The sequence below is a fragment of the Apodemus sylvaticus genome, chromosome 15 (genome assembly GCF_947179515.1).
Source record: "Apodemus sylvaticus chromosome 15, mApoSyl1.1, whole genome shotgun sequence".
NCBI lineage: Eukaryota > Metazoa > Chordata > Mammalia > Rodentia > Muridae > Apodemus > Apodemus sylvaticus.
In genome coordinates this window covers 55015014-55040477 of record NC_067486.1, presented here as the reverse complement: position 1 = coordinate 55040477, position 25464 = coordinate 55015014, and the positions used below count along the sequence as shown (strand labels likewise).

The 25464-nt window shown below is 37.2% G+C and overlaps 1 protein-coding gene across 1 annotated transcript in view; it reads left to right on the top strand.

Moving 5' to 3' along the window:
- Atg3 (autophagy related 3) overlaps nucleotides 1-8383 on the top strand; it is a 30918-nt gene extending 22535 nt beyond the window's left edge. The window contains exons 8-12 of the mRNA XM_052158794.1: nucleotides 3523-3557; nucleotides 3688-3843; nucleotides 4513-4640; nucleotides 6929-6997; nucleotides 8144-8383. Coding sequence (XP_052014754.1) covers nucleotides 3523-3557; nucleotides 3688-3843; nucleotides 4513-4640; nucleotides 6929-6997; nucleotides 8144-8225 — 470 coding nt within the window. The 3' untranslated portion in view covers nucleotides 8226-8383. The remainder of the gene's footprint in view (nucleotides 1-3522; nucleotides 3558-3687; nucleotides 3844-4512; nucleotides 4641-6928; nucleotides 6998-8143) is intronic.
- The last annotated feature ends 17081 nt before the right edge of the window (nucleotides 8384-25464 follow it).

Sequence of the window (25464 nt, the reverse complement as noted above, 5' to 3'; positions counted from 1 at the left end):
CCAAATGTGAGCTGAACGACAGTAGACATGCTGAGTAGGTGGAGGGAAAGCCCAGGAGGCTGCAGCCCTACACAAGACCCACTGCAGCCAAGGAATGTGAGAACAGAGAATAGTTTCCCCAGCGAAGAGCATGTGCCATTTGGTTATCCAATACCAAATAGTCTTGCAAACATACTTTAGAAGTAACATTATACAGACATAAGCAATTTATATTCTGATATTGTATTTGTTGCTGCATATAACAACAACAGTTAATGAGAAAAGAGGCCATGATTTGAAAGAGCAGGGCAGTATATTAATGAAACATTACTAGAAAAGGTCAAAACCTACCCATTCTAACAGAATAGCGTATTAATTACTTTTACATTACCATGGTATATGACAGAAGCAAGGGAAGATAGATCTATTTTGGTTCAGTGTTAGGAACTTTCAGTTCATCATTGGTGGGAAAACCTGGTGGAGCTGACCCAGTTGATATGAGGAGCATGTGGCAAAGTGGCTGTTTACACAGTAGGAGGCTAGGAAACACAGCAGCTAAAACCAAGGGCTAAGCGATAGCCTTCAGAAACCCAGCCCTTCTGACTTGTTCCCCAAGTCAGGCCCGACCTCGTCAAGGCTTCACAGCCTCCCACCAACACTGTGAGAAGGGAGTCACTCAGAGCAGGAACCTCTGCTGGAGGGTGGTGCCCGTTCAGAGCATGCAGAGTGCCTCAAGTGTTTCCAAATACACGACTGTCCAAAATTCCTATTTGATCTTCTTACATTCATTTGGTGTGTATGCAAGTGTTTTGCTTGCATGTATGAATGTGCATCATGTTCATGACAGGGATTAGAAAAGATTGTTGGATCCTAGAGTTACCAATACTTGTGAGCCACCATGTAGATGTAGGAAACTAGGCCCTAGTTCTCTACGAGGGCAGCGAGTACTCTTAACCATTGAGCTGCCTCTCCAGCCCCTTCTGTTTCATTCATCTTTAATAGAAATTAAATCTCAGATAGTTAAAAATAGATGAAGGAATTGCTATCACCATGTGATGACCTCCTTGGTAAAGACAGTCCTACTGTATTTAGTGTCTTTATTGTTTGATTGTGTTAATACATCTTATTTTTTTCTCCCTTTATTTTTGTGACTGATTTTTCTTTTATGTCTTCTATTGGGCCTTTTATTCTTTTGCATATCTGTTAAATACTACTACATCATTGTTAGCCTCCTCTCAGATTTTTTTATTTAAATAAATATATGTTGACATACCACTTAGGGGTGTAAATGAAACAGGCATGATCTTTTGGAATTCTTGTTTTAACTAGATAAAAATACAGAAAATAGATGAAATATATTGTGTTGGATTATTTTCAGAGTTAAGAGAGAAAGATGAGGTAAGAGAATAAGGTGTCTTGGCGAGTACTATTTCTATATTTTGCTAAGTTAGTCAAGCAATATACTTTTAGAATATATCTGCAATGGAGTAAACCCGCTGTTTATGTTAGAGTATACTACAAAGGTCCTGAGGTGGAGACATGTGTGACTTATAGAAAGTATAAGAAGATAGTAGAGAGTGGAGACAGACAAGTAACTGGGAGATGGATGGTATAGTGTCCTAACTAGAGAGGAGAAGCCTCTGATGGAGTTTTCTAAGAAAAATGAGTTAACATTTGAACAGAATCACCGTGACTGTAAAATTGGGGGTTGTGTTAGTCATAGTTCTCTAGAACTCATAGAATGAGTCTATGTCTGTCTGTCTGCCTGTCTACCTACCTACCTATCTATAATGTAAATATAATAAAAGGACATTTATTAGAATGACTTACAGGCTGTTTTAGCTAATACAACAATGGCTATCTATGAACAGAAGGTCCAAGAATCTGGTAGTTGTTCAGTCCATGAGGACTCATGTCTCTGTTAATCTTCAGTGTATACCAGAATCTTGGGAGAAGTAGGCTCTAATGACAGTGACAGAATGGACTTGCTAATAAGGGTGAGAACAAGCAGGCAAAAAGAAGGAGTGTCCTTCTTCCCTGTCCTTTATACAGGCTGCTAGCAGAAGATGTGACCCAGATTAAAGGTGCGTCTTGTCACCTCAAAGATCTGTATTAGAAGTAGGTCTTCCCTGTCAAATAATACAAAAAATGCTCTCACAATTGTGTCTAGTCATTTCAATTTATCTCATATTTAACCAAGAATAGAAGAGAAGTATAGTGAGAGGGAAAAGAAAATAAGAAACTTTTTATAACATACTAAATAAATGAAAATACAAAATAGTAGCTTGGGCTAGGATCATAATAATATTGGTAGCAGTGAGAAACAGAATTGTGAAAATATTTTGAGGGTAGAGTGAAAGCAATTTGATGCTGGATTAGATGCGAAATGTGAGAGGCAGGGTAGACAAATGTGACCTGAATGTCTGGAGAAATGACAATAACTGAGAGTAATTACCTTGAAAGGAGTCAGGTTAGTTTTAGATATATGATTTGTCATTCCAATGTTGATGCAAAACAAAGTTTGTGTGTGTATGTTACATATCCTAACCTTAACCCTAACGATTTTTTGGAAAACAAAAATCATTCAATCTATTCAATCTGATGAGTTTATCTTTAATGTAGTGTGTTCGAGAAGTCCCAGGCTTGAAATCTTTCCTACTTCTGTTACTGAAGTAAAAAAAAAAAAGTGCTTTTTTTTTTTTTTTTTTTTTTTTTTTAAAGTAGATGCAATAAAAGAAGCAGAGTAGAAAATACTGAAGAAGCAGCATCAGGAAAGTTAGGAGAAAAGCAATAAAATATAATGTGAAAGGCAAGGAAGGAAAGCGTTTCAATGTGCAGGAATAAGTTACATTGATTTGTTAGTAGCCTGAGTCGGCAAAGGGGCAACTAGTCAAATGAGTAGGCCTGGGCAGAGTGAAACGACACCGCTCTAGCTGTAAAGACCACACTGCAGGTGCCGGCTGCTGTCGTCACCTTATCACAGGACTTCGGGGTCTCAGTACCTGCCATCACTGCCCTGAAAATATTAAGAATGAAATTAATTCTAGAATTATGGCAGTTTAAGTTTTGAGTTGCAGGTTTTCTAAGTAAAATGATGACATTGTATGCTGAGCAGCGTCTTTCATCCCTGATACGTCAGCCACCCCTTTGTCCAGCGTATCTGCTGCGTGTGCCGTGTGCCTTCCGTCTGTACACATCAGTTATGTCAGAGCTGTTGCCATGGCATCCCAGTGCTTGTGTTCACGTAAGGCATTGTTTTACTTAATAATGGCCTCCAAGGGCATTGGGTATGTCTGAGAGCCCTGTGTATGTCTGGAAAGTACTTCACATGAGAAGGTGAAAGAAAGCGCAGGGTTTGGTAAGAAGAATAGAAACTCTATACCAGGTTGCAAGTTCTATTGTGAGAGAAAATCTGTTTATTAAATTTCAAGAAGAAAAAAGAGATCATTCTACTTTGCTGATAATATATCAAACTAAAAAGATTAAAGTCTTGATACATTAAGTATAACTCAGTTAACTTTTTTCTTTTTCTTTTTTTATAAGAATATGAAGAGAGTGGATTGTTGGAAACAGATGAGGTTTGTAAATTTAATGTATTTTTAAGATAATTTTTATGAGTGAACTTGGGAGTTAGTGTTTTCAATAATGACAATAGTCTTTCAGAATAATTTTTAATGGCTCTAAATTTTTTTCATTGTTGTGTGACAGGCTACCCTAGACACAAGGAAAATAGTGGAAGCTTGTAAGGCTAAAGCTGATGCCGGAGGTGAAGACGCCATTTTGCAAACGAGAACTTATGACCTGTACATTACTTATGACAAATACTACCAGACACCACGGCTATGGTTGTTTGGTTATGATGAGGTAAGGTAGAGAGAAATAGGAAGCAAATACTTGAAATCGGGGAATTTAATTCAATTTCTTTATTTGGTCCATGAGTATATATGATCTTTTAAATTTTTGAAGTCATTTTATACAGTTTTATTATTATTGAACTTGATTCACATTTAGGATAAACTATTCAGTGTGACATTGCTAAGTATTAAATACAAATAATATATTGTATATTGACTCCTGAGTCTTTTTCTCTAAGCTTATTGCTTGAAAATTCAAGAAGTTGAACTCTGTATAATTTCTTATATTTTGTCTGAATATCTATGGAGTATGTAAATATTTACAAACTGATTATGTCATAGTATTTCTCTTACCAATTTTTATTCTAATATTGGATTAGAGAATGATTGAAATAAGATCAACTCATTTAACTTGCCATTTTATGACTTGTTAAAAGGAAGCAAAAAAATGAAGTAGGCCTAAGGGATAAATTCTTAAAATTTAAAAATGTTATAAACTTACCTATTTGTGGCATCTTTTCAACATTAATGATGGCTCCTGTTAAAGAGACCGAGGGTTCAGAATCCTTTCGCAAACAATCTGGTCATTCTGAATAATCTGTAATTGTAAATCAAGTGATATTAGAGACGTCACTAGTAGGCCTCACTAGCGGCTTCACGGTACCTTTCATGCTTTCAGCAACGGCAGCCTTTAACAGTTGATCACATGTATGAAGACATCAGTCAAGATCATGTGAAGAAGACAGTGACCATTGAAAACCATCCTCATCTCCCACCACCTCCTATGTGCTCAGTTCACCCATGCAGGTCTGGGGAGTATTTGGGGGGGGCACGGAGGGGAGAGAGAGAGGGAGAGAGAGAGAGAGAGAGGGGAGAGAGAGAGAGAGAGAGAGAGAGAGAGAGAGAGAGAGAGAGAGAGAGAGAGAGAGAGAGAGAGAGAATGTCGCGAGTTTATTATATGTTGATATGTAATCATCGGTAACAAAATTTTACTTTATAAGCAAAATTCTCTTTCATCTTTAGAAATGTTCTTCTTTTGCTTAGTTAAATATCCAAGAGAAAGGACGATAAATATACTGATTTATTTTAGATGTAGTACTAAGAATTTTGCTTTGATTTTCCCTTAGTTGTAGAGTAGATGTGTTGATGATTCTCGCTTCATCAGTAGCTCAGGCAGCTTGTTGTACACTCGTCTTTCAGACAAGGTGTGCCTCTTCTCATGCATGTGGAGGAGAAGCTCTTCCTTTAGGACGTCTCCAGCCTTCCCTAGGCAACTGAATTCCAAGCTTCGGTATTCTCTCTTTGTCAGTGCGTTTTCACGAATCCACGTAAAGTCAAGCTGAACCAAGATACGTGGTTTGTCTCATGTTCCTTACAGAAAAGCAGCATGATTGCTTCTTCAGATTAGAAATTTATAACAAGTAATATTCGTGATATACTGAGAATGCTCATCTATTGAAAAATTAGATGATAATTTTTCAAAAAAAAATTGTTTAGGTGAGCATGATGGGTTACACTTATAATCCCAATGCTCTTACTTGGAGACTGAGGCAGGGGTGTTGAAAATTCTAGCCCATCTTGGGCTGCACAGTGTGTACCAAAGCTAAAAACTGTTGATGGTGTTTTCCTTTTCTTTTATGCAACCTTTATTTGCTGAACTTCTTAGCACAGAGAAAGCTTGCTTCCACATCTCAGCTTATTTATGTCAAGAATTTTAATATTTCTGTAAAGTAATTCATTAGGATTTCATGTTGCTTGATGTTTGGTTTTCTTCTCCTGTTTCTCCATTTATATGCACCATGCACAAGACTTGGGCTAAGTGTATGTAGGTAGATTTACTCTGCCTTCCCTTTCTCCGTAGTGAGAGCAGCCTATAATAAGCACTCAGTTGCCTACTTTTAATTTTAAATTATCTAAAGCTGATCATTTTTTGAGAGTCAATCTGTTCTATGAGTATGAAATTTTAGTAGGCTCTAATTGAGTGGAATGTGTGTGGCTTAGGTTTGCTTTATTGGGAAGAAGAGACAAGTACCTGATAATTACATTAAACATTTTAATAAAACAAATGGTTGCTATATGAAGTAGAATGAGAAAAAATCTGAGACCCTATACAAGAAATGGGGACATTTTTAAGACTGCCTTAGACGGTGCTAGTTTTCTGCGGATCTTCCTCTATGTAAAGAATTGTTTATAAGAACTGAATAGCACTGTATAAACTAGGAAATGTATGAAGAGCTGTTTGTTTTGTATATTGATTTTTTTCCCTTTAGTTGATATCACTCAGTTTGTAGCATAGGAAAGACTTGAATTATGTGTATGTTTGTGCATAGGACAGAATTTTGAGATAGTACTGTCTTCATATAAATCCAAAGTTTTTTTTTAAGTAGGATCAGATAAGTAATTTTTAAGTAGGATCAGATCATTAATACAGAGAGGAAATATAAACTTGGCTCTGATTCTTAGCTTTTATTGAGCCTTTCAGCTATAGTTTTTTCCTAACTAAATAAGTATTTAAACATTTAAGGGACTGGCACAAGTGGTAAAGTAAAATAAGATAAATAAAAATAAGTAGGCTCCAGCTCCAGAAGCCAGTAGGGAAGGAGAGAATCAAGTCCTAAAAATTGTCCTATGACCTTACATGTTCATGGTGTGCATATACCTATATTCATGCACATGGTGTGCACATACCTACACACATGCACACACTGTAGCAATAGCAAACATTTAAAATCACTAGATCATGGGGGGGGGTGTCTCATAGCTTTCTTTCCTTCTGTTTTGTATTTACATACCCTGTTGTTTATGTTTCCAGAGCAAACAGCCCTAGATTCACATTTACTCTTTGGCAGGACTGTCCCTTGTGGTTTCTGCCTCGATTATCAGAAAGCTAACTGATGCTGTTGAGTTTATGGTGATGATTATAACTTATCAATCCCTCCCAATGAAAGTGTTTTCATAGCTCAGCAATTGACAGGGGTATTTTAGTTCAATTATTTTATATTAAAAATCAGCTTGAGTAATTACAGTAGGCTTTTAAAAATTTTGTTATTTTGCTCAAATTGATCCATGCTAATAAGATTGTTGTTTGCTTTCAGGCATGCTGAAGTGATGAAGAAAATCATTGAGACAGTTGCGGAAGGCGGGGGAGAGCTTGGTGTTCATATGTATCCTTACGTGTATATATGACCAGTGGCCAGTGGCGCCTACAGATTCTTTTTGTTCATTTTGGAAATTTAGTGTAATGTTCATAACAGAACCTGTAGTTTATTTTAACTCCTCATGAATGGAAGTTCTTGTGAAAATCTAATTTCTCTATGATGTGTTATACTATGAAAAGTAGGCCACACTCAGTGGTTGTACTCTGTGTGTGTGTGTGTGTGTGTGTGCATGCGTGCGTGTGTGATTTAAGTTAAACAAATGTCCAAACAGTTTGTCACATTTCTCTGAGGTGTGTGCATCCATATCAGGTTCTTCAGAGCACTCACAGTGAATGATGACGTGCCAAGTAAGCTGAATTAATTTAGACATAGGCATGTATAGTTGTGATTTATACCATTCGGTGAGAGTCGGGGGTTACTCATACCTTAAATGTATGGTAACCTGTGTGTTGCTAATAAGACATATTCTACAGAGGAACTTTGGGTTGATTTGTAATGGAAACAAACAAGTTTTATTTTTTTAGTCCAATAAGATTTATTTCTGGAATCTTGATGTACATTAACTCACATTTATCTTTTGTGAAGAAGCTAGGTAGCAGCTTAGAATGCTATAGGTGGTACATAATAATTTTCCTATGAAAACTAAGTAAGTTTGCAACGTTTCGAGGTACAATAAAATGTCACCATTTTATTAAATGAAAATGGTACAATATATTCTATGGTTGTTAAATGCCCCTTATGAGTTCAGAGTCACTTATGTAGTGTTTGCATCTGATTTGTTTTTCATTTGCTACAGTATTTGCATACTTGTTTCATTTTAAGTTCGTATAAATTCTAGAAAATTTGTAAGCAGTAAAGGGGCAAAGTAAATGAATGAATTTTATACTTATTTGAACACATGAAAGACAACATTGCCTTATAAATATTATGGCAATTCAACATATATGAACTTCTCATTTAGAAATTTGAAGTTCAGAAGTAGAGGTATAGAGCACCTCTCTTAAGTAGACAAATTTGTTTGGCTAGGCTACTTTTAATAGACTCAATATAAGATTTTATCATATTTCTGATAAATTAATAAAGTTGATAATTATTATGGATTTAGAACAATACTATTTACAAATCTTATTTTCCTTAGCTAAAGACATTCAGGTATCTTTTAATTTTTTTGAAATTTGTTCAAGCTGTCATTCCAACAATAGAATATGACTACACAAGACACTTCACAATGTAGTGGAGAGGATACAGAGTCTATCCTAATTACTGCTTCTGATTTTTAAAGAATTAATACATAGACAGACATGACCATTGACCATATTTACCAATAAGAATAATTTCTCTAATAATGGGACTTATATGTTTATGCATTAAATAAAAACCGTTCTACTACCAGCCTTAATTTGTTTAATAAAAATATGTGTGAAGAAATGTTTTCATTTCCTATCAGAAGGTTCTAGTAGGGTTTCCCCTGTCAGAGGATGATTGCAGAGTCATGATGCTATTGAGCATCTACCAGTGTTAGAACTAGCTCTAGAAAGTATCCTATGCCAGGCTATGTGCCCCTCCATACTCTATCCCAACCTTGTCCTCTCCCTATATCTGCTCTGTGCTTGTAGTTTATGTTTCTGAAGTGCTAACTGTATGCCAAGAAACATGCTCAGAAACATTACCTGTTTCCTGGTTTATTGGCATCACCTATATTACTTTTTATTAAGGAAATAGGGATATTCTTCTTAACATAATTGCCAGTAGAACAGTGGGATTTGAAGGAGAATCTTTAGTTCTGTCAGTTTATAGATCTGAGCATGGGAGTTTAAAAATCAGATTTTTCTGAAACAACATACTTTAAGCTGTGGAGGAGAATCTAGATCTTTGGTTTTGTTTTTTGATTTGTTTTTAACCTTTGCCTTAAATCCCTGCTTTGTCTCTCAGTCTCCATCTTAGTTTGTGTAAGGTGTGGTGTCTTACCTTGTCTTACATTTTGTTTACATCATCTCAGAATATCCCCCTTAACTTGAAAAACTTTTGAAACTGTCATAACATATGTATGACACATACATATGCCATGTATTTTGATTTGACCTCCCTTAATTCCCCATCCTTCCTCCAGGACCCTTCAACCTGTCTTCATCCCAAGTTCACGTCTTCACTGTCATCTCTATTATTAATAACCCTGAGCCCAGTTTGTACTGACCATATTTGAATAGATGTAGGCCACCCTCTGGGGCATGGGCAGCCTGTTAAGTGGCCATAAGAAAAGTAACCCTCTAATACCAGCCAGTAGCTGAAGAGCTCTGTTGAAAGGAGTGAGGCCTTAGAAGCCCTTCCCTATTCTCACTAAGTTTCCACTGACTTGACATTGTACCAGTCTTGTGTAAGCAAACAAAAATTATGAGGTGATGTTATGAGTCATCATCTGCGTAATGTCTAAAAGGCAGCATTTCACAGCTCTACTCAGCCTCTTCCAGGTTTTAATACTCTTTCCACCCATTCTTCTGTGATGTTTCCTGGGCCTTGGTTGGGGGAGGTTAGTATAGATGAGTCATGCAGTGGAGCATTCAGTTTCTTAGTCTCTACGTTAACTGCTGCCCAGTGTAAGAAGTTTCTTTGGCCAAGGTTGAAAGCAGCATATATCTATGGGTATGGGCATAAACATAAATTTTAATTAGGAGGCTTGACTACATAACTATAGTGAAAGACTGTCAGTAAGATACCTTGTATACCCAAGGCCTGTGATTACTCCCGAGCCATGGGCTTTTAACCAGGTTAGTGTATCAGACCTCAAAGCCCGTTTATCCCCCTAATGCCCATAGTCATGTCAATGAGTACAATGCTCCTGGCAGGTGAGTGTAGCAAGTCCATGGATGCCCCTTCTGCAGCAGCAAGCACTTCCCAGCACTATGAAACATAGCTAGCAGGGAGAAGGTGTCTAGTCAGGTAGAGACTAATTTCTCAGTGTATGGAAACCAGAGTGAGCTGTCTTCAGAAATAAGGTTTTACTGTTACGGTGTGCCACTAAGATCAGTGCCAGTAACAAGTTGCTTTAGATGCCTCAAGGCCTCCCTTACCAGTAACTCATAAGGTGTCCTATGCTTGGCCCTTAGATTTTCATTAAACAGCTCATGTCTTCTGAGAGCAGTATTGTCCACCTTTGCAGGGTACTTCGCCCAAGCCCCACTTCCACCTTTTCTCTATGTTTTAATTAGCTTGTGAACTAGTGGTTTCCCATAAGGCTTTATACATTCTTGATTTGATTAACCCATTCCAACCCTCTGGTTTCTTTTATCCCCCTGCTCTCATTCTCACCTAACCCTTTCGCCCCGTATGCCTGCTTCTGCTTTTTCATGCTGCCAGTGTTTTTATGCTCTCTGCTTTTTAAAATTGCAAAGCACGCAAGACAGTAGGATTCCATAAGATCATAGGATTTCATATAGCTTTTGCATAGCAGACCTTTGGTTAAGCCTTCCCCCACCCCATCCATGTTTGAACCTTTCCATCTTCAGTATTCCTACTCCACTTGTATTTTATCTCTATTTTATTATCAAACCTTAATGCTTCTACTCCCAGTGGTCTGTTGGTAATTACCTGGCACATCCAATGAGATAAACATAAAAATGGTCCAAGGCTGGAATATGCCTAAGAGAGAAAGGCAGTATTTGTCTTCTTGATCCTGGGTGCCTTAAGCATTATTTTTTCAGTTTAATCAAGTTACCAGCAAGTTGTATGATTCTATTTACTCTGAAAGTGGTAGCAGCTAAAACAGGGAGGGTGCTTCATCTTATAGGTAGAGATAGGACTTTCTTAATAGGACTCCCGAATGTATGAAGTAAAATTGACATTTGACAAGGATCTCATATAATTAGATGGCTTTTGTACAACAAAGGAAGCTGTTTTGGAGTGAACACCACACCCAGAATTGGAGAAAATCTGTCTTAGCTATAGATCCAACAGAAGATTAATGTCTAGAATATACAAAGAACTAAAGTATTTAAACATGAAGAAACAACCCAATTTAACAAAAAAAAACCCTGGACTATGTGGGGCTGGAGAAATGGCTTAGGTTAGGATTGCAGATGGCTTGTAAACACTTTAAAAACGTTCAATATCCTAGACTTCGAGGAAATGCAGATAAAAATTACTTTGATTCTGTCTCACCACAGTCAGAATGGCCTTGCTAAGGAATACAAGTGACAGCAAGTATTGGCATTGATGTGGGAAAAATAACACTATTATACATTCTCGGTGAAAATGTAAAACTTGTGGAAACCTTGGAAATCAAATTGGAAATTTTTTAAAAAATGAAATAGAGCTACCATATGACTCAGTTATCTCCTTGGTAAGTGTCTTAGGATTTCAATGCTGTGAAGAAACACCATGAATATGGTAATTGGCGCTGCCTTACAGTTTGAGGTATAGTCTACTATTACTGCAGGAATCATGACAGTGGCAGGCCTACATAGTTAGAAGGATCTGAGAGTTATACATCTTATGCAGGCAGTGGAAGGAGACTGTCTCTGGTTATAGCTTAAGCATAGGAGACCTCAAAGCTCCCACAGTGATACTCTTCCTCCAAGGCCGCACCAACCCCATTGAGGCCATACTTCCTAATAGTGCCATTCCCTATGGGCCGAGCATTAAAATACATGAGTCTACCCAGGCCATACCTATTCAGACCACTACAGTAAGGAAATCAAAGGATTTTGCATCCTGCATTAGAGATAATGTGCTCATCCAGGTTTATTGTTAGTCTATTCATAATGCACTAGGAAATGGAATCTATTTGAATCTAGCTGGTGAATGCATGAAGGATGTACATATACACAATGGATGTTGCTCATGGATAAGAAATGTGCATTTCACAGTGGATATTACCCAACTAAAGAAAAATGAAATCTTGCCTTTAATGGCATCCAAATCTCATTGAAAAGAAAGGTCCATAATGAAGATAATGACTTAATGGGCATAATATGATGCTTGTTATGGTAATACAGTCAAGACTGTATTATAAGTATAGTGGCCACCATCTTTTCATCCAACCCTTAGGCCAGTCTCCTTTTTGAAAGTTAACATAAAAACCAGGTTTCATTATGGCATTTACCACTCAGACATATTGCTCAAGTCTCTGCAAATTAGGTCTTCCTTAATTTTCTAAACTGATTTTATTGGAGTATTTTTGTTTTAATGCTTTTATTTTAATATTCTTATCGTCAGTTATATGTAATATTAGATGTTATTGGCCTGCTTTCTCCCAGTTAAGTCAGTTCTCATGAGAAAGTAGATACCTTCAATTCCTTCTTTCTGTTTTAGTTAATTAACTGGTCATGTTTATCTTAGAAACCCCTAGGTGTACACACACACACACATTAGTTTCTTTGATACCTTGAGAGCTCAATGGTAGACGTTTTGTTCAGCATCCTCAGTTTTCAGCTTGATGTGTTCAGTGAGGAGTCTTGAAGTAAGGAATTTTGAAGACTACTACAATAGGATTTGAGAGGATTCCACAATAGTAGTGTGGACTGTCAGGTAGGCTCTTTTAATTGTACTTTTAGTGTTGTACATTATTAGAAATGAGTCTGAACTTTTAAAACATTTCAGAAGTTATGGGTCATCAGGGAGAGGAACTAATCTTTGCTTCTGGAGAAAGGAGTTTCAAAGAACATGGTCCATGTTATAAGCACCATCACAACTAGTAGACTTTGGGGGACATACTTTGAGTTACCACAAATTCTTAAAGTTTATAGTTAATTTGTCCAGTAATTTATTCTTCCATGGCTCTTGCGAAATAGGTAATACTGGGAAGTTTTAATGGTGTGTTCATGTTTTTGCCCCACCCTATTGCCTGATTTACTGAAATCTAGGGATTGGGCAGTGTGAGCCTTCCAGCTTTTTATTTTAGACAGTTGTTTTTTGGCAGTTCTAGAGTTTTTGCTTTCACATGTAAATTCTAGGATACGCCTGTATATACAGTGAAAGGGGTTTTGCTGGGGTTTTGGCAGAAAGTCTGTTGAGACCAAGTAAGGGAGACTTAAAGCAATCTTCAAATCTGGAAGTGTAGCATTTTGCATTATTTTGATTTTATCCTTCATATATTTTTTTTTATCCTTCATATATTTTGTTAGACATAAAATTTTATGGGATTTGGGTATGATTTTATCTTTTACCATTTCTAATTCCAATATTTTATTCTTATACATGGAAATACATTTTACTGTGATAGGCTTTCTGTTAGAGTCATAGTAAATTTCAATGATTTTAGGAAGGCAGAGACATGGTCTTGCAGCTTAGAGTGCTAGTTGGTTTTGCAGTGAACCCAAGTTTGGTTCCTACTGCCACCACTGGGTGGCTCTGTTATAACTGCCTGTAACTCCAGCTCCCAGTGCTCTGGGTCCTCTTCTCTCCTTGATGGGAATATGCCCTCACATGTGTATCCCCACTCTTCCCACACACATAATTAGAAGTAAAAAGCCTTTTAAAAATTCTAGTGATTTGTTGATTATCCTTCCTTCATAGATTATTGCCAAATGCAAATAAATAGTTTCATTTTTTTCTAATCTATTTCCATTTTCTCATATTGAACTGTCTAGAAACTGTCAAGTAGGAGTGATAAGACATACTTGATACTTGTCTTTGTGATCTTTGAGAAGATTATTTTATCAATTCTGTAGCATCAGCAAGTTTTGTATAAATGCCCTTGGACTGAGAGTCTCTGAATATTGAATTTTTTCCTTATATTTGCTGAAATGATCAGTTTTTTAAAGTTTAGTAGATTACATTGATTATTGAAACATCATTGCCCTTTTTGGATTGCATATCTGTCTATATCTAAAATATATTATTTAAATTCAGCTTCCTAGTGTGTTGATAAATTTTGCATCTGCTCATTTGGGCATATTGGTCTATGGTTTTCTTCCATAATCTTGGTTGATTTGGGTTTGTATGTAATGCAAATATGAATTGAAAAGTCTTTTCTAGGGGCTGGAGAGAGGGCTCAGTGGTTAAGAGCACCGCCTGCTTTTCTGAAGGTCATATCCCAGCAACCACATGGCGGCACACAACCATCTGTAACAAAATCTGACACCCTCTTCTGGAGTGTCTGAAGACAGCTACAGTGTACTTTTATATAATAAATCTATAAAAAAAAAGTATTTTCTAGGCTCATTTTACTGCTCTTCCAGAAGACCTGGTTAAGATCCCAGTGCCCCATTGCATAGCTCACAACTTCCTGTAGCTCTAACTATAAAAACTGTGCAGGGAGTGAGCCAATACCCTTACTGGGCTTTTCACACTTATAAACATATACATTAGAAAAATCTATACCTTTGAAAAATCTTTTCTTACAATTTCTGAGTTTTTTAAATTATGATTTATTGGTTATAAAGCAATAATTAATAATTTATTATTAATAATAATTTAATAAGAATTTCATACAGCTGATTCCAAACTCACTATGTAGTTAAGAATGGCCTTGTCATCATTCTGTCTCTGCCTACAGAATTCTGTGTTTCAGGTGTATCCCACCATGCCCAGTTTATGAAGTACTAGAAACTGAATCCTTGGCCTCATATATTCTAGGGCAATTTCTTCTTGGGTGAATATGGTGATTATTTTTTAATGAATTTGACAATAATGTAGGTATTATGGTAGAATTTCTACACAAGATGCATGACTACCATTCCACCCCCATTTCCAGTTATGTACCGAAATAGACACTACTGAAGGCTTATTCTGATGTCTTCTGTTGAGTGCCAGTTAGATTTTTGGGAGGAGAATCTGAAAATGATTGAGGACTCACAAAATTATATTCAGACAGTGTACCCCATTGTCCACTGTCTTCACCAGTGTGTTTCCCGTCCTCGCTGACATGCATGGAGGGAGCTTGAGTCAGTGCTCTTCCACCTGGTCAAATTGTGGACCAGCTAATTTCATTTGTGTCCAGATTTCCTATATGATTGAATAAAGTTATAAACATGAATTTAGTTTTATTCTGCTTTGCTTTACTGATGAGGTTAACATTTCCTAGTTTTCTACATTCCGAGGCAGAAATATGTCTATTTTAAGAGTACCAGTTCAATTCCACAATAGGTTACTCAGTTTAATGAAATGGTGGGGAATGTTCTGTTCTCTGCACATCAGGTACCAATGTACTTGCTGTATAACATTTTGATACTTGTGTTTTTAGCAGTCTAAAAATGGTGAATTTATAATTCAAGTAAATATTTGAGAGCTCTGAACACCCTCCTCAAAACTCAGCTATCTAAAGGCTGCCTACTTTATTCTGTCGAATTTGGCCTTCTAATATCAAAGGCAACAGATCAACTTAAAACCAGTCACACCAGAAAATACTTATCTAGAAAGTAAGCCTTCTGTAGGAGTTGTGTTATGTTTATGAGCTCAAGAAAACTGATCTCCATGAAGTTTGTTAATTGCTAAACTACACATTAGAAAATGTACACTTCTCCATTTCCAGATATTAAAGAGAACATGCTAAATTTCTGATCAGAGAACGAGACATTGACAGTAAGCCTAAACTAAGTGTAAAATCACTGCTTTCTAGAACAAAATATAAGAATATACTGTGATCAAGGATGCGGCAGGATTTTAATTTTTTTAATTAAAACATAATTCTGTCACTTTGCTGCCTCCATTTTCTCCCTCCAACATCTGCCACGCCTCACTTTCCAGAGAGTCTCCCAAACACCAGCTCTACCTACCCTGCTGTCCATTTAACGTGGACTATAATGCAGGGGAAAAGTGTGATTATACCCAAATTATTCTTTTAAAGACACTATGGATAGATTTTGCAGACATAGTTGAGAGAGGGTATTTGTATAGTTCGAAACAGATGTCTGTTTTACCCTTATGCAGAGAATTACTGCAAATTAGCAATGAATTTGGTGGGATATTAATGTGTGTGGATAAAAATTAGCCTATAGCTCAGTAGCTAAAGCAATGTCAGTTTGCATCCTGTGGTGGTTTGAAAATGACCCTCATAGGCTCATGTATTGGAATGGTTGGTCATCAGAGAGTGATGCTATTTGAGGGGGATTTAGGAGGCATGGCTTTGTTGAAGTAGCTGTGACCTTGTTGGAGGAAGTGTGTCACTGAGTGGGCTTTGGGGTTTCAAATGCCCAAGGCAGTTCCAGTAGTTTTTTCTTTCTGCTCTCTGTGGCTTAGATGTAGAACTCCCAGTTCCTTCTCCAGCACTATCTGTGTGCTGCCACAATGCTGACAATGGACTAAACCTCTAAACTGTAAACAACACCAATTAAATGCCTTCCTTTATAAGAGTTGCCTAAGACGAAGAAAGGACTTCGACAAAGCTGGAGCTTGGGAGTGGCCTCCCATCTCTTTCTGGGTCAGGTCAGATGCAGCACTCATGTAGCCATGTTTGCAAGGACTTGAAAGCTTAGGCTGCAAGTTTCACTTGTAAAAAGCACTCATTCATGTATCAGGTATATTGACTTCTGTGTTACTGTAATCAGATAACGAATTGATGGGAAAATGGGATAAGGGAGGTCTGGCTTCATGGCCAGCCAGGAAATAGGCAATGCAGTGCTTGGCTGGCTCTCCTGTTAAAATTCCAGCTAGGCCTCCAGGGTCTCCGTATATGGCACCAATCACATTAGCCTCTGCAAATACCCTCACAGACATACCTGGAGACGCACCTCGTCAGTCTCCTCTGATTCTAGAGCCAATCAAGTTGACAAGATTATTACAATGGGCAAGTTGGTGATGATGGTAAGGGGACATCCCTAGACAGCTGTTTAGTGTCCCCAGATAAGAGTGGGAAAGAAACCACAATCTCTCCCTTGACCTACTGTTAGAATTCACACACTGCATGCCCTTCACGCCACTGGTTATATAGGGTAGTCTACTCAATGTAGTTGGGAAATAAATTTTCATGAGAATGTCATGCAGCAAAGATCATAATGAGCCACCGTGGAGGCCTACTTCCATGGTCAGAAATCTCAAATTTAAAGAAAGATGAATTAGGGGTAGGCGATTTAAAAAATAAAACAACCCTCCTGCCCCCATGGTGCGCAGCTGGTGCAGTTGACTGGTACAGCATTTTGGGAGAATTTCACAATATCTGGTCAAGGAAGTCTTACTCTATGGCTTTCATCCTAAAGAAATGGATGAAGAGCACCATTGGGGACATCTGGGAGGATGCTGGTTCTGCTCATGGTGGCATGAGTTGGGAGAATTCTACTCATTAATCACAGGTAGTTTAATTTTTCATCTTAATACAAAACATTTTAAGTTTTATTTAATTTTTCATCTTAACAGAAAACATTTTAATTTGTTTGGAAATCGTTAGTATCATTTTTTTTAAACAATGAAATGGTAAAAAGGGAAAAAATCCAACCGTTGAAACATGCAGGTGTCACAGGTAGCTTTGTAAGGTACCATATAGTAGTTGAAGCCATGAAACTATGACTAGTTCTTCAGCATTGATCTGAAGAAAGTTACTTGTTGCCCTTTTGGTTTCCTCCACTTTCCGCTTATTTGGTTATTTATCTGTCATTTCAGATTAGTATGTGTAGCTTAAGATTTCTGATTTTACAACTTTGTAGCTGTATGAACAATAAGACCGCCCCACCCCCATGTCCTCACCAATTCTTCCCTTTACTACTAAACACCCAGCTGCAGAGCCAAAGCTAGGCATCCTCGTTAGTACCCCGCCCCCTTTCTCTACCTCATATTCTATTCCTCCACAAGTCCTGCCGCCCAGCCTCAGAATTATCCCACTACTTGGGATGCTGCATGCATACTGATGCCAATTCTTGGGAATCATGGGTCACATGCTCAGAAACATTTGTCCAGCAGAGGGCAGTAGAACAGCACAAAATTTGAGCATGTAGGGTTTGGTAGTACACATTGAGTATCAGTCCTGTGCTTCTTTTGTCCTTCATACTCAGCACAGATTGTTTGAATGCCCACTTGTTAAATGAGGGGAATGGATTAAACTTATTAATTTTCTCTTGTGATATTTTTAAAGTCCTGTTTCCAGGAGCACTTGATGTTAAAGAACTATATTGGAGATTCCAGGAATTGGAGGGCTCCAGTTCTTTCCCTTCTACTATCTACCAAGAGGAATATGTTATTGCTTGATATATTGGACTTTATCTTAGCATTTGGGAGGAGGGGAGAGTTTTATATATCAAGAAATAGATACCTGCATTCTCACCAACATTTTCTATTGAGCTGTATTTTCTTGTTTGGTACTGATACTTGTCTGAACCTCGAGTCTTGTACATGATAGGCAGATACATTGCTGCTGAAATAAATATCCAGTTCTTTTAAGCCTACTGTTTATGTGAGAAAGGATCTCACTGGATTGTTCAGTCTGTCTTGAACTCACTCTATAGCCCAGGCAGCCCACAAGACTGTGGTCCTCCTCAGCCTTTCAAGTAACTGGGTTTCAAGGCAGGCACACCTGTCAGTTTTGTCTTCATTATAGTTTCTTGGTACCTTTTTATTTTCCATAAAAACACACTTAAAACTGGATATTCTATATAGAAAGTAGACTTGCGTAGTTTATAGTTATTGAAGAGGGAGGCACTTACAGTTGCTGGACTCCAGTGTGGGACTGGTGATAAATGGTACCAACAACAAAAAACGTTTGCGAAAGAGATTGCCTGGTAAGAAAGAAAACACTAGACCCATGCTTTAGAATTCTCATAGGAACCAAACAATGCTGACAAGGCTAGACTTAAGCTCACAAACAATATTAATCTATTCCTGAAGGAACAGTCCTATGACACTCCCACTTCTTAAGGGATTCACAGCATTTCAGCATGCTGGGGACCAAGCTTCAGCACTCAGACCTTTGAAGAACACAAACCATTTTCAAACCATGGCAGTCGCCACTGTAAGAACTGTGAGATAGTAAACATTGTGGATAGGGTTTGCTTTAGTTGATGCATGGTCATGGTAAGCGTATCTTCATTTACTTATTGGCTGCATGGCTTTTCTGGAGAAATGTCTTTCAGCTGTGCCCACTGTTTTTCGTTGTTGAGATTTTCAAAGCAATCAAAAAACAATGTTTTAATATATTTGTTTTAATTGTGGGAGAATTTCATTCGTGCATATAATATATTTTGATTATATCAACCTCCTACCAGTCCCCCCAACTTATCCTTGGTCTGATCCACCCCTCCCAACTCATGTCCTGTTTTTTTAAATAACCAATGAAATCTAATTTGTGTTCTCCATATACTCAAGATAGCCGGGCTATCCCCTGGAGCGTGGTCAACATACCGGTGGTTGTATACTTCAAACTGACTCTCCCCCACCCAGAAGTGATCAACTGTCAGTAGTTCCTTATCTAGCTGTGGTGGCTCATGAGCCCGTTTCCTTGTTGAAATGTTGATCTAGTTGATCTTGTGCAGGTCTTGTGTAGACAACTACAACTGCTGTGATTTCATGAATAGAGTGGTCTTGTCATGTCACCACGGTCTTCCAGACCTCTGACTCTTTCAGTCTCTCTGTGCCTTCTTCCATGATGGTCCCTAGCCTTGGAGGGAAGAGGTGTGGTGATGCAGATGTTCTGTTTCTAGATGATGCTCTGTAGGTACTCATGTTTTGTACTTTCACCAGTGGTGAGTTTCAGTGTCAATCACTCACTGCACAAAGAAACTCATCTGATGAGGCCTGAGAGCTGCACTAATCTATAGATACAGAGATGAATTTTGAGAGCAGTTTGACACTAGGTCAGTTTAACAAAATAGTAATAGTAGGTTGACCTCTTGGGTCTATAAACTAGATAGCTGTGGGCTTTTGTTTAGCTTATCAATACCAGCTACTTATTTCTTGTGGAGAAAGCCCTTAAAAAACTGCCCATATTTAAATTATTTTTTTTCTGTTGAATTATAGGCATCATATATTTTGGACATAAATTAAATATTAGTTAAATGGGTTGAAAATATTTTCCCTAACTCTACATATTGCCTTTTTAGTTTTTCTTGTTTTGTTGGTAGTTTAGTTTTTTTCAAACTATGCATCTACATCAAGATGAAACAGTTCTAGCCCAGAGTGTTCACTTCCCCTCCAAATAGAACAGGTTTAAAAAAAGACTTGTACAAGAATGTTCACAGTATCTTCCCTTAAAAGAGATGACAACTGGAAAAAGCCCTGGTGACCTTAGGGAAAAATTAATAAACAGTGGGAATTAGCATAGACTGCATTCCCACTAAGGATAATCTAGAGATGCAATTGCTACAAAACTTCACCAATATCTGGTGGCATTTGTCTTTGCTGTTTAACATTTCTCAGCCTATAGTAGTAACCTGTGATCTGTAATTTGTATTTCAATAATTGTGATAACTCTAACTTTCATATAATTTCATATATTTACTGTTCCCTCATGGATCTTTTTAAAAAATGTCTACAAAACTGTTATTTCCCATTTTCCAAGTGAACTGTTAGTAAATTGTTCAGGTGTGGTTTTTGTATATCCTATATACTGGATTTGTAGCTTATGTATGTTTTGCAATTATTTTTAGTTTACGAATTGGCTGTTCATTTCCTTTTTTCTTTTTCTTTTTCTTTGTTTTTTGAGGTATTTATTTATGTATTTGTTTGTTTTTCAGACAGGGTCTCACAATGTAGGTTTGACTGACCTGCCACTTGTATGTAGATCCGGCTAATCTCAAACTCAAGAGGTCTTTCAGCCCCTGCCTTCTGAGTGCTAGAAATAAAGGCTTGTACTACAATGCCGTTTAAGATGCTTCATCTTCTTAAATGTAGTTTCTGAAGAATACATATTTTAGTTAAAATTTTATGAGGTAGTTTTCTGATTTTTTCTTTAGTGTTGCTTCTGTAGTCTGCCTCAGAAGTCATTCTACACTTTAATTGTTAGCAAAAAAAATTTGGGTTGTTTTGCTAGAATCACCCCTGTTACTGGGTAAATTAGGGTCCTCTCTTTTGTCTTCATCTTGTTAATAAAAGAACTTAAGAATGGAATCAAAATAAAAGCTTGGGAAATTTTATTAGAGTTTATTAGAAAGCAAACAAGCTGCAAATCTTGGCTGTGTAGAGGAAGGAAATAGAAGAAGAGGAGGAGATAGAGGAAGAAGAGGAGGAGGAAGAGGAAGAAGATGAAGGAAAAAGGCCATACCGACTGAGCTAAGCCATTGTGAAGATCAGCCACATGGTAAGGTAGGAAGCCTTGAAGAATGAATGAAATCCAAAGTGTTAGGGAAAGCATGGTTGAGTGCTGATCAGCTTCTAAAAGAAAAGTACAGAGGAGGAGGACAAAGAAACATACACCTTTTGGAGTCGGGACTGAGAGACCAGCAGAGCCTCATAACCCTTTATGATCTCATTAAGGGGATAATTATTCCTCCCACCTCCTAACCACAGTTTCAGATGGACCTGCCTTTCTGAGGCCAGGTGGTTGACCTGCCTACTGGGTGAACCTTTAAGGGAGGAAAGGATGCCACATACCAACCCAGACGTTGATTCTACCCTTTCATGAATAAAACGAACATTTCATTTATTCTCAACAGCTTGAAAGTTTTAACTGTTTGATGTAGACAAGGTATGGTCCAAGCCTATATTCCACACATTTTGTTTAGAAGACATTTTTTTGACTTACTTTGAATGAAAAGTGAGAGAACCTTTGAGCTTTTTCTTTGATCCCTGTGATATGTTTGTCTATCCTGACACCATGCCTTGATTATATTATAGGAAGACTTGACAGCAAATAGCATACACTTCAAATTTGTTCTTTTTCCTCAGATTACTTTGGATATTTTGGATCCTTTCAATTTCATTTAAACTTTCAAATATGAACTGAAGAGTGGTTAAGAGCACATACTATTCTTGTAGAAAACTGGAGTTGTTTCCAGTGCCCATGTTGGGTGGCTTACAACCATTTGTAATGCCATTTCCAGGGCATCTGACACCATCTTCTGATCTCCAAGGACACCTGCTCTCCTGTGCACACACCCACACACAGACATATGCAAACACATGTGATTTAAAATATTTTTAATTTACAAATAACTTTCTATATAAAGTATCTTGTTTTGAATTTGTAGATATATTTGGTAGAGAAGTAACATTTAAACAGTGACCTTATGCCTCGCTATATAAATATAGTATTGAAATGGGCCTAGCAGGGAAATGGATATTTTGAAGAAACACTCGAGTACCTTATTTTGGCTTCTAGACCATTAACATGATAGGCCCTAAGAAATTGGAATTCTTCAAGAGATGTCATGCTGGGAAGGGAAAAAAAGCCTAAAGTGCCAGTTGGAAAGCGAGCAGAAAGAGATTTACCATTTTAGGCTACCTTACACATGACACGGTCATTGAACAGAAGATGTGTCAATGGTGGATGGGACCGTGCTGTACCAGAACTGCCCAGATACTCTTACCTTTGGCTTTTACTTCAGAATGCAGAAGGTAGACTTGTGGGGGGGGGTGGGGGCTGTATCTCTTGTCCCTCTTCCCAGTGTGGCCACATCAAATGCATCTCCCTTTTCTGCTTTTACTATTACATTTGGCTGTTCTAATTGACTTACTGAGGATGGATGGCAAACCTGGCTTCTTGACCTCAGGACTGGTAACAGTATAATTTATTTTTTTAGGAGTTCTATTTACTTTGATAATTTTTAGTTTTTCTCTTTCTAAATATTTTTAATTATTTAATTGATCACTACAATAATTTAAATTATAATTGTTAAATTTTTATATAAGTTTCTTTAGTCAATTTGTTTCATTACAGAACCAGAGAAGTAAAAGATATACTAGGACATCTGGAAAGACAAATGTTGAAATTATATAATTACATAATTTTCTTCAGATTTTATGTTAAGAGCATTTATTATTTCATTATCAGCCAGGAGAGAGTTCCTGTGAGGTTTCATGTTACATAAATCACAAAGCATAAATCACCCTTTGCTGTGGACTATCTTTTCAAGGACACTTGAAGATACAGCATCTGAAGAATAAGGTTGTTTTTGTTTATTATCCCAAATAATCAAGGCAGTATCTCTCCCTCTGGGCAGGGTGGGAAATATTCAGTTATTGTTTATCTTAAGAAAATCCAGTACCCTTATTGCAGAATGCTGTAATACAAACCACCTGGCAGGCAAATATTCTCTGGCTTTTGTTACCTTTTGATAACTGGGGCTTTGGAATTCTGACAGGAAAATATAATTAACACTGCTTTTCCTAAAAAACAACTGTCCTTACAGCTGCCTCATGAGGCTTATGTCTGCTGCCAGCATCTGTGAGGTGAGACAGATTAATTATTAACTTACAAGTAGAACAAATATCATATTTTCAGACTTAGTTCTTGCCAACAACCTTCTTCAGACTGAAAAAGGTCCCTTCTAATTAAAACTTGGTGAGAGGTTTTATCCTGAATTAATGAATTCTGCTACATTTTTTTTTTTTACCTATTGAAAATATGCTTTTTACTTTAAAAATATTTTACTAAGTATATTGAGTTTTGAATGTCAAACTGCTTTGATGTTTCTGGGATATACCCTGTTTGTTTGCAATGTGTTATTCAGTTTCTTTTTTTTTTTTTCATCCAGTATTTGCTTACTTAATCATTTACAAATTATTGCTAACATTTTGTAAAGTACCTTTTACATCTCTGTTTCTGGGAATTTTTTTCCAGGAAGATTTTTGTTACTTATTTAATCTCTTCCTATAGGCCTATTCAAAAGATGTTGTCTATGTTTGCATAAGGTTATTCACTATATTTTATTATCATTTTAATGTGTGGGAGCTGTTGGCACACATTCGTATTCATTTCTTGTGCTGTGCTCTCTAATCCTCTTGGCGCCAGATGAATCAGTTTTAGTAATCTTTGCAACAGATTAATCTTCTGGCTTTTATACCTTTGGTTTTCTTTTTGATTGTTTGGTTTTTGTTTTTCATCTATTGTTTTCTTCTACTACTTTGGGCTTTTCTCTTTGCTTAAATTTTCACTCTGAACATTACCTCATTAATTCTGACTTTTCTTCTTTTCTAAAATGAGCATTTAACGTGTAACTCTCAGGGCTGGAGAGAGTTTTCAGTGGACAAGCATGTCTGCTGCCCTTGCAGAGAGGATTGTTCTGAGCACCCATCTCTGGTGGTTCCCAGCAGCCTGTGACTCGAGCTCTGTGGGATCTGACACCTCTGTCCTCCAAGGCAGCTGCACTCATGTGCATATACCAACATGTGAACGAAGACACATAAAAATAAAATAAATCTTTATAAATTTCCATGTAGCCTTTGCTGTGGCCTCATTCACAGATGTTGAGGTACCATATTTTACTTCTCATTCAATTCATAATGGTTTCTTCACCAAGGTTTAATTTAGGTATTTTTTGACAATAAAATTGTGTGTATTTACACTGTACAGTTCAGTTTTGACATATTTCTTTGTAATGAAACAATCAAGTAAGACTCATAAACATATCCCTCACATCACATACTTCCCTGGTTCTTGCTGTGAGAACATTTGGTATCACTCTTTTGGCAATATAAAATTATCCAGCTGACTTATTCAAGGGACTCAGCATTCTTTATAGTAGATCTTCAGATGAACTTATTTATTCAAATTGAAACATTCCAAGGACTTTTAGTTTCTCTGAAGATTTTCTTGACCCATCTATCATTAAGACATCTGTCATTTTATTTTATCCATTTATTTTAAATAGTTCTCCCAGCTCTCTTAAAATTCTAAGTTATTGAAATAAAAATACATACTTTATGATTGCAATAATTTTAAAAATCACTCTCATTGCAGCCCTGCATTCTTGCTGGTGTTCCTCCTTTCTAGGCTCGAGAACCCTATATCAAGCCTTTACATTCATTTGAAACTACAAGATCGTGCAACTATGAGGGATACATATATGTTAAGACATTGTGGTTTGAGGGTTGCAGTTGAACCCTCTAAAGTCTAACATATTCTGATCAAAACAGAGAAAGCTTGAATCTGAACTCAAAAATGTAAAACTCTGAAACCTATCACTTTTTTCTGTAACATCTTTTCTCTTTCCCTACAGGCACAGGGGTCAGGGTGGTTCTAGTAGGAGCCAGAGTGACAAAAGGTAAAGGAAGATTTACTGAGGTCAAGCTACACATAAAGGCTTTTGAAAGAAATGAATTGTTTTCCTCCATTCATCCACTTATTTGAGAAACAGTTTAAATGCTTGACATTAGGCATACGTAGGAAAAACACTGTTATAAATAACCACTGGCCCCTCGAGTGTGTGGATGATGGTAGAAACACCGAAGGATTTGTTCAAGATGCTGGCACCAAGGCATCTGGAATGAGTCACAGATCCTGTTATGTAAGCTGGGGGCTGTGGTCCAAGGTAATGCTTTGTTGCTGGTTTCCTGTGATTTTTAGGCCACTGCGATTACAGGTTAGCTTAGATTAGTTTTCCAGAAAGTAGGGCCCTTTCAAGGCCTGAGCAAACTTCTGGCCTCAATCTGTAGCCCTTTACTGCAAGTATTAGAGT